The sequence below is a fragment of the Camelina sativa genome, chromosome 8 (genome assembly GCF_000633955.1).
Source record: "Camelina sativa cultivar DH55 chromosome 8, Cs, whole genome shotgun sequence".
Classification (NCBI taxonomy): domain Eukaryota; kingdom Viridiplantae; phylum Streptophyta; class Magnoliopsida; order Brassicales; family Brassicaceae; genus Camelina; species Camelina sativa.
The window spans coordinates 865930-875691 of NC_025692.1; the positions used below are offsets into that span (position 1 = coordinate 865930).

At 38.2% G+C, this 9762-nt stretch overlaps 2 protein-coding genes across 2 annotated transcripts in view; one reads left to right on the forward strand and one right to left on the reverse strand.

Annotated features, from left to right (window-relative positions):
* LOC104705417 (myb-related protein 3R-1-like) lies at positions 2025-7201 on the forward strand. Its single transcript, XM_019228229.1, has 12 exons — positions 2025-2330; positions 2632-2846; positions 2934-2988; positions 3159-3216; positions 3330-3424; positions 3553-3656; positions 3736-3864; positions 3961-5668; positions 6028-6284; positions 6391-6505; positions 6629-6814; positions 6915-7201. The coding sequence occupies exons 2-12, from the start codon at positions 2779-2781 to the stop codon at positions 7005-7007; spliced, it is 2868 nt and encodes a 955-aa protein (XP_019083774.1). The 5' UTR covers positions 2025-2330; positions 2632-2778; the 3' UTR covers positions 7008-7201.
* The window catches only part of LOC104705418 (aspartate aminotransferase 3, chloroplastic), a 2718-nt gene continuing 272 nt past the window's right edge, over positions 7317-9762 (reverse strand). Inside the window, exons 2-11 of the mRNA XM_010421422.2 lie at positions 9422-9493; positions 9289-9350; positions 9093-9176; positions 8906-9005; positions 8686-8806; positions 8418-8581; positions 8166-8303; positions 7865-8081; positions 7653-7773; positions 7317-7569 (exon numbers count right to left, since the gene is read on the reverse strand). Coding sequence (XP_010419724.1) covers positions 7485-7569; positions 7653-7773; positions 7865-8081; positions 8166-8303; positions 8418-8581; positions 8686-8806; positions 8906-9005; positions 9093-9176; positions 9289-9350; positions 9422-9493 — 1164 coding nt within the window. The 3' untranslated portion in view covers positions 7317-7484. The remainder of the gene's footprint in view (positions 7570-7652; positions 7774-7864; positions 8082-8165; positions 8304-8417; positions 8582-8685; positions 8807-8905; positions 9006-9092; positions 9177-9288; positions 9351-9421; positions 9494-9762) is intronic.

A 9762-nucleotide genomic window follows, 5' to 3' on the forward strand; every position in this document is an offset into this window, starting at 1 on the left:
AACTTAACATTTGCATAATCGTTAGTCTTAGAGTACCAGTTTGTTTTTTAGAAGGAGGGCACATATAGGGTATTTTCTGTTTTCTTACCGACTGGTGTCTGGGATTATGTGCCAGGCAACAAGGTGAACAACGTTGATGTTGTGTACACTCCGTGGTCCAACTTGAAGAAAACTGCCTCCATGGATGTTGGTCAAGTTGGTTTCCACAATTCAAAGATGGTAAGCATCGCCATCTCTCAAGAAAATTTGGTTGTGCATACATGAAATCTGCTCAAAGTATGGTTGCAAAGCAATGATGATACCTAACTGATATTTGTTTGTTAAAGGTCCGGACAATCAGAGTGGAGAAGCGAGTCAATGATATAGTTAACAGATTGAACAAAACAAAAGTTGAAAGAACTCCTGATCTGAGAGGTTAGTGTTTGGTTTGTGGGCTCTTCCTTAAATTTCAATAGATAGAAAATTATACATACATACAATTTGGTTTGTGTCAGTTAAGTGACTATACTTCCAGATAATATAACTATAAAACTAATATGGTTGTTGATAACTTTGTTTCTGAAGCCGAGAGAGAAGCAGTGAATGCTGCAGAAAGGGCAGAGAGGAAACTACATCTGAGGGAGAAGGTCAGTTTCTGGGATTTTGTTGTTAGCATCTGAAGAAGTCTTTGATGATTGTTGTTTTGACACAAATCTTTCAATGTTTTCTTAATATTGCAGAAGAAACGTNTCATATGCTGCTACTGCGCATTTCTTTTACTGTTCGGTAATTTTATCCATAACTAAGGTTTATGGGTAAACTTATGGATACATCTTGTCTATTTTCTATTCATTATTTTCTTGATAATGTCAATTTTTGATGTGTTTAGACATGTATAGGGTGTTTGTTTCTTCTAATTTGAATATTCCTTTCTTTTATATGAACTCTAGCAGCTTCACCTATTCAGCATTTTAATTTCTTGTTCTGTATGTTGATACACGACCAAGTTGCTAAAAGTAATTTTCATTTGATGCAGGTTTCACGTGGATAAAATGTCGTCAGCTCATGTTTACTTGAGGCTTCATAGAGGCCAAAGTTTTGATGACATTAGTGAAGGTGTGCTGGAGGACTGTGCTCAGCTAGTNAAAACAACAAAACCAAGTCGGTAACATTGAGCCAGAGGTGATCCTGTACTGTCCTTCAAAGAAGGCTTAAGATGTTCTTGCTAGCCTTAATTACGATGATGATGATGGTTGTCCGGTATTATGTTTTCTTTAAAAAAAGTCTTGAAGACCTAAAACCCTACCTAATCTGGTACTTGGACTAGTTGGTCCATTAAAATGTTTCAAAGGATTGAATCTGATCTGTGAGAAATTAAAAGAGCATTCTATATACACAGGTGAGCTATCTGGTTGTGGCAGTCATGGTTTGCAAATTTGCATTGTGGTGCTTGTCGAAAGTCATTTTATCACCCCCTACAATGTGACTTTTTGCCAAAAAAAAAAAAAAAAAACCCAAAAATAAATTTACTGGTAGGACATAGCTCTTGAAGACTGATTCTCTCAGAAAATCAGAGCGTCTTGGGTTGGTCGGGTCGGGGTTGGAATCACTCTACTGACCATAGTAATCAATCGCTATTGAATCTAAACCGATAATAGCGATCTTCCGGATCAGTTTATTTACCCTCTAAGTTAGCTGGGCAGTGAGTAGTAGTAATTTTAGAGCGACCCAGTACATTAATTATGATATCAAATCCCACTCCCTAAAAAGTCCATGATTTGAAATAATTCCGGTGGCCCCTAAAAAGGGTGATTTGAATCCATCAATAATCCAACCATGGGGAGATAGATCAAGGTGTATTAAATAAATCAGGGTGAAAATTTGAAAATAAAGGAAAAAGAAGGGAAAAAAAAATGAGAAGAAACAAAATAATGATATGTCCGTTAAACATACGATAGGGAGACACGTGGCAAAAAATTCAAAATAGACGTCTGGGATTTTAAGATTGAGAGCCGCTCATTAGATAGAAAAAAAAAAACGAAAGGTTTATTATTGACTTTGGTTTGTCTGGAATAGTAATAGTAGTGAGTAAATAGGGTTTGTTGACGAAATTCGAATTTCCGCCATTCTTGTTTTGAAAAAAACAATTAAGCTCTGCCGACCGTTTTAGATTTCTTTCTTCTCTTCTCTTTTAATCTTCTTCCTCTGTAAAACTTTTCAATCACTCACTCTCTTGTTATCTCAACTCAGATTTGTCTCAGATCGGAGATTTCCTCGTTTTCGACTTTTTTTAGTTTAAATTTGGGGATTTCTTCGATTTCTGATTACTTCCATTTCCGAACCTCGCATCGGTGAGTTTTTTACATGGTTAGAGATCTTCAAGTATGTCTTATTGATCTTTGAATCTTGGGTTGATTTTAGGTATGATGTGGTTTTGAATTTATTGTCTGATTGATCCAAAAACAAATTTCTCTTAGTGATTAACAAAGTAAACTTCACAGTATGGGGATCTAATGCTCAGGTCGAGTTGTGAAGCACACTCCATCTTGTTGTTTTGTAGTAATTTTTGAAGCTTCGAGTATGTTTTGTCCTGATAGATTATAAGCGACCGTGCTGATTCCTTTTGTTTTTTTTTTTTTTCAAATCTCAGAGAGAGAGAGAGAGAGAGATCGTGAGATGATGCAAAGGAGGAGGGTACAATAGCTGTTTGCTTAGATAATGTATTGGAGTGAAGATTGCATAGAAGAAGGCAACGTATGGGAATTGGGGTTACTATTTTTGCTTATTCATTGACGAGCTATGGAAAGTGAGTCTACTACTACAACCATCTCAACTCCTCAGGATGGGATCCCTAAATCGCGTCACGGGTTTGTTTTTTTTTTTCTCATATCTTACTAAACTAATTAATCGGTGACTTGCCGCAATAAACTTGGTTTGTGTTGATTTTCTTACAGGAGGACTAGTGGCCCTGCTAGACGTTCAACTCGAGGTCAATGGACAGCCGAGGAGGTGAATATTTCTTTTTATCTTTCAATCAGTTTTGTTGTACAATGATGTCCAAATCCTATGCCAATTAGTCTGGTCATCCCTGATATCATTCATCATGCTGCATTGAGATATGCATTTTACACTCTTTGATCAACATATTTGCTAAATCTTTTAACCAAACATATGTTCAGGATGAGGTGTTGAGAAAAGCTGTCCATAGTTTCAAAGGGAAGAACTGGAAGAAGATAGGTAAACTAACTCTCTATAGTTCTTTTCCTTGCTTGTGTTGGTTTTACTGAAGTGAACCGTAATCTTTCTTCTCTGATGGAATGTTTCTGATTTGCTTTTCTTTAACTTTCCAGCTGAATATTTCAAAGATCGAACTGATGTCCAGTGCCTGCACAGGTGGCAGAAGGTTCTTAACCCTGAACTTGTTAAAGGGCCATGGACGAAGGAGGTAACACTTTATTTCCTCACTTATTCTATCTATATATGTGTATCTCGCATGCTTGACCCTGTTTTGCTTTATAGTTTTCCTAACATCTCTTATGACTGCTTATCGTTCTCGTTTTGACATGTGTGTAGGAAGATGAAATGATAGTTCAGTTAATCGAAAAATATGGGCCGAAGAAGTGGTCCACTATTGCTCGGTATTTACCTGGTCGCATTGGAAAGCAATGTAGAGAGAGGTATGCTTATTGACAGTTATATCTCTAGGAACAATAGTCAAGTGTATATTAGCATTCACAAAGCTTGTATTTGATATAGGTGGCACAATCACCTCAATCCTGCCATAAACAAGGAAGCTTGGACTCAAGAAGAAGAGCTGGTTCTCATTCGTGCTCATCAAATATATGGTAATAAATGGGCAGAGTTAACCAAGTTCTTGCCTGGAAGGTACTTATATTTCTTGTCATTTTTGAATATCAATCTGAAGGTATTCTTCTATTTGTTCTAGCAATATAGTTTTTTTTTTTGCTATGTTATTAACAGGTCGGATAATGGAATTAAAAATCACTGGCACAGTTCAGTTAAGAAGAAACTTGATTCCTACATGTCGTCTGGCCTTTTGGATCAGTACCAAGCCATGCCTCTAGCTCCTTATGAGAGAAGTTCCACATTACAATCAGCTTTTATGCAGAGTAATATAGATGGAAATGGCGAAATAGACAGCCGTCAAAATTCAAGCATGGTTGGCTGCTCACTATCTGCAGGAGATTTTTCAAATGGAGCTATAAACATGGACCATCATTTCTACCCTTGTCGAAACTCTCAAGAGACTGAGCAAGCTGTTTATCATTCAGATCAGTATTTTTATCCTGAATTGGAAGATATATCAGTCTCCATCTCAGAAGTCTCTTATGACATGGAGGACTGTTCACAGTTTCCTGATCATAATAATGTCTCGACTGCTCCAAGTCAGGACTACCAATTTGATTTTCAGGAGCTTTCGGACATTTCACTGGAGATGAGACAGGCTAATATGTCAGAGCTACCGATGCCATACACGAAGGAGAGCAAGGAATCAACTGTGGAACCTACAAACTCCACACTAAGTATTGATGTGGCTACTTACACCAACTCAGCAAACGTTTTGACGCCTGAAACGGAATGTTGCAGGGTACTTTTCCCTGATCAAGAGAGTGAAGGGCACAGTGTTTCTAGATCCTTGACCCAAGAACCAAACGAGGTTAACCAGTCAGACTCCCGAGATCCTATTTTGTCTGCATCAGCTTCAGACAGCCAGATATCAGAAGCTACGAAATCTCCTATGCAGAGCTCTTCTTCAAGGTTGAATGCAACAGCCGCCTCAGGCAAAGAAACTCTTCGGCCAGCTCCCTTAATCATAACACCCGACAAATATGCAAAGAAGTCATCCGGATTGATATGTCATCCTTTTGAGGCAGAACCAAAGTGCACAACAAATGGAAACGGTAGGTTCATATGCATCGATGATCCATCAAGCTTCACTTGTGTTGATGGAGGAACCAATAACTCCAGCGAAGAAGATCAATCATATCATGTGAATGATTCCAAGAAGTTGGTTGCAGTGAGTGATTTTGCTTCTCTGGCAGAAGACAGGCCACACTCTCCTCCCAAGCATGATCCAAACACGACAAGCGAGCAACATCATGAAGATATGGGAGCATCGTCAAGTCTCGGTTTTCCAAGCTTGGACCTACCTGTTTTCAGCTGTGATCTTCTACAATCTAAAAACGATCCACTACACGATTATAGTCCTCTTGGCATACGCAAGCTACTGATGTCCACCATGACGTGCATAAGTCCCATTCGACTGTGGGGATCTCCCACTGGAAAAAAGACGTTGGTTGGTGCAAAGTCAATCTTGAGGAAACGGACCCGTGATTTGCTGACACCGCTATCTGAGAAAAGAAGTGATAAGAAACTTGAAACTGATATAGCAGCCAGTCTGGCAAAAGATTTTTCACGTCTAGATGTGATGTTTGATGAGAGTGAGAATCGAGAATCTATCTTTGGAAATAACACTGATGTCATTCTTGGAGATAGAATCAATAGTGGAGAAGGTGAAGAGAACTGGAGGAGCAACCCTTCTTCACTCTTTAGTCACAAAATGCCAGAAGAAACTGTGCATATCAGAAAATCGCTTGAGAAAGCAGAGCAAACTTGCATGGAGGCAAATGTCAGGGAAAACGATGGTTCTGGAGCTAATGTCGAAAATGTAAGTCTCTTCTTTACTTTAAGCATTTGAATATCTGTTTAGGTAATTAAGTACCCAATTTCTATGTGAAGCTGATAGCTTTCATTTCGTGGTAACAACAGTATAGCTAAACTGTGGAACCTTTTGCTTCCCTAGTTCATTAAACCGACCTCTTGTGATCAAACTATCTAAGAATTTTGTTAATAATATACTGTTTTGTTTTTGATGGGTTTAAGTCTTTATTTTGTGATATATATATGATCTAACTGACATACATTACATTCATGATGGATCACCGTTTCTTCATACATCACAGGATTCATCATTTCTTTTTATGGTTTTTATGGTTTTACCTTCTTGATGGATCAACTCTTGTGCAGGCTGAAAGTTTCTCTGGTGTTCTTTCTGAGCTCAATAACTGCAAGCCAGTTCTGTCTTCTCCTCCTGGCCAATCAGTAACCAAAGCAGAGAAAGCACAAGTTTTAACACCAAGAAACCAATTCCAGAAAACTTTCATGGCTAACAAAGAACAGCATTCCTCTTCAAGTCTTTGTTTGGTCATCAATTCGCCTTCTCTAGCGAGAAACACAGAGGGTCATCTTGTTGACAACGAGACAAGCAATGAGAATTTTAGCATGTACATACATCTATGCCAACCTTGCAAAAATAACCCTTTTCCTCTATTTGCTTTCAGTTATTGATATAACGATTTTGTTACTCCCCTTTTTTGGTCCATTTTACAGATTCTGTGGAACTCCATTCAGGAGAGGTCTTGAATCTCCCTCAGCCTGGAAATCTCCATTTTACGTAAACTCTCTCTTGCCCAGCCCAAGGTTTGACACAGAAATAACTATCGAGGTATTTCATATGCCTTAAGACTCTTCTATTATATGGTCAACCTCTCTTACTTCCTGGTGCAATTGTTAAATTCTTTTAGGCCTAATATAATAGACCTATGAATTTTGTGCTTATTTTTTTCAGGATATGGGCTACATTTTCAGTCCTGGGGAGAGGAGCTACGATAGCATAGGAGTGATGACACAGAGAAATGAGCATGCAAGAGCATTTGCAGCATTTGCAGATGCAATGGAAGTTTCAATTTCACCAACTAATGATGATGCAGAACAGAAGAAGGAATTGAACAAAGAGAATAATGATCCTCTACTGGTATATACATACTTCACCAAATACCAATCATTCATATCATATCCAATAAATGTTTTTTTCCTCCATTGATTTTTGGTTTTGAACATTTCTCAATCTATAGGCGGAGCGTCGAGTGCTGGACTTCAACGATTGCGAGTCTCCCGTCAAAGCAACAGAAGAAGTCTCATCTTACCTCTTGAAGGGGAGTAGGTAAAAAAATGCCAAAAGCTCATACATAATATGCAAATGCAAATGCACATACATGAACATGTATAAATATGTATGTGTATCTTTTATGAATTGTCCCTGTCTGGATCTATTTCTTTTCTATGTTTCTTTTTAATGGATCAACTCGAGTGAATTTATGTAGATTCTGTGATCAATATATAAATATACATATTTCATATACTTTTGGGAAAAGAACCTATACTACAGGTGCAGAAATGGGAGTACATGAGTAGTTTATATACCAAACTGCAGTAACATACACATCTAAAAAGATGAATTCAGGGGTAGGTAACAGTAGCAGAAACACAAGAGCTCTCTTGCGTACTTTATTAATACTGGGATGAAATAATAATAATCGTAACGACATTTATATTGTCACTGCCGGAAATGCTATAAGAGAGAAAAAAAAACATTCTTTATTATGGCGATTTAATCGAAGTGGTCGTAATCGGTGTTCGGTTTCTCAGACGGCTTTGGTCGCAACAGCGTGGATAGCGTCTGCAAGGTGTGGTACAGTCTTCGAGCTCAGACCAGCCATGCTTATCCTCCTTTTATTCATTTATACAATCACAACAAGTTAAGACAAATTCAAGAAACTTGAACAGATAACGGATGGAGAAGAGAGGCTTACCCGTCGGATGTCATGTAGATGTGGTACTCTTTAGTCATGTAGGAGACTTGAGCTGGGTTTAACCCTGTGAATGTAAACATACCTATCTGTTTTATTATGTGACTCCAGTCTCCAGGCGTACCTGTCACATGATTTTTGAGTTTCGTTTCATTAGTTATGTCCATTTATAGTCCTGATGATCTATACAAAACAATAAAAAAGACCTTACTTACCTCTAGCACGTAATGCCTCAAACAGCTGTTTTCTCATGCTGATAATACGATCAGCCATGGCCTTCAGTTCCAGAGTCCATTCGTTGAACAAATTCCTATCTCGGAGGATTACAGCCACGATTGATGCACCATGAATCGGAGGACTTGAGTACATTGGCCTTATCACTAGTTTCAGTTGGCTTTCAACTTTCCCTGCAACATCTGATGATTTGCATACCTGCAACAACTTCATGTCAGAATTCGATAAAGAACTTCCTACGAGTTTCTTAAAAAGATTTCCAGCAGGTTATATGAATCTTACAATGCTGAGAGCTCCAACTCTTTCCCCATATAGTCCCATGTTCTTCGCATAACTTTGAGCAACGAGGCATTCTCCGCCATCAGCAACAAACATCCTAATCGGTTTTGCATCTGCATCCAGACTTCCACTCGCGAAGCCCTGCAATGCGAAATGAGATAAAAGAAATATGGAAGACAAGGTATTAACAATTCTTTGAGAGCAGAGGTGGTTTAAATATCAGCTGATCTTATACACAAGTATTCATCAGTGTACCTGATAAGCACTATCAAAGAATGGCATCAATCCCTTTGATCGCATCAACTGCCTGATTTGCTCCCATTGTTGAATGGTTGGATCAACACCAGTTGGGTTATGGGCACATGCATGAAGAAGCACTATAGAACCAGGTGTGGCAGCACCAAGGTCTTCTATTAAACCTGTGAACAAAAGAAAAATAGTTGCCATACCCAATTTAGGAAATTCTATAAGCTTATCAACAATATTAAGCATAGAAATCAGTACTAGTTCACCGCAGACTCACCTTGAAAGTTCAACCCACGTGTCGATGGATCGTAGTAGCGGTAAGTTTTCACTGTCAAACCGGCCAACGTGAAAATTTTGGGATGATTTCCCCATGTTGGCTGAGTAATATAAATTGTTTTCTGGAATGCAAAGAGAGAAGACTTCCAAGTTTACATATAAAGTTCTCTAGGAAGAAGAAATTCAAACAAACAAGAATTTAGACAAAAGCATGCATGTACCTGATGATAATGCTTAGCCAAAAACTCCCCTCCAACTCTGAGGGAACCAGTACCAGACAAACACTCAACGGTTGTAACCCGATTCTCCCGAATAGCAGGACTAATTGACATACATGAAAACACCAAAATCATAAAGAATTGTTCTGAAAGACTAAAACTGATGAATAAACAGAAGAAGAAGAATTACCTGTCAGCGCCTAATATGAGCTTAGCGCTTAACTTGTTGAACTCAACCAATCCAACAATGGGAAGGTACTCCTTGATTCTTGTTCTACAGATTAACAACACAAAACAAGGCTCAGCTTTCCTCACAACATCAAACACATAAAGGGTAGTTAGAACCCAAAACAAAAGACAAGAGAGAGGGAGAGAGAGAGGTCAACCTGTCATTGATAAGCTGCTGCTCAGCTTTCCTTACAACATTAAGAACCAAAGGTTTTCCCTCCTGCAACACAAAAACACCATTAATGAACCACACTAATCCATGATAGATGGATAGCTCAAGAGGATCATTACCTCAGTACGGTAAGCACCAACTCCCAAATTCAGCTTAACTGGGCTTGGGTCTTTGTTATACGCAACTGTCACCTATATATCCGAAAACCAAATCATCATAACTCATATTTAGAGCTGAAAATTTCGTATGACGAAACCATGAATCAGATTCAATCCATTCTACTAATCATGCGAACCGAAATCAGAAACATAAACCAACAAAATCATCTCCCAATTCCATCAATCATTTTTCGAATTATATAATCGCGAGATCGTGAATTTCACACTAATCAATAACCGATCCAATGCGTATGACACACATATTTGGAATTTATATACAAAAAAAAAAAAAAAAAAAAAAA

Bases quoted from the DNA above. Each gene is read 5' to 3' on its own strand.
- LOC104705417 (XM_019228229.1), top strand. From the start codon at position 2,779: ATGGAAAGTGAGTCTACTACTACAACCATCTCAACTCCTCAGGATGGG. The intron at 2,989-3,158 runs GTGAATATTTCT...ACATATGTTCAG, and splicing joins GTCAATGGACAGCCGAGGAG to GATGAGGTGTTGAGAAAAGC. The intron at 3,217-3,329 runs GTAAACTAACTC...TTAACTTTCCAG, and splicing joins GAAGAACTGGAAGAAGATAG to CTGAATATTTCAAAGATCGA.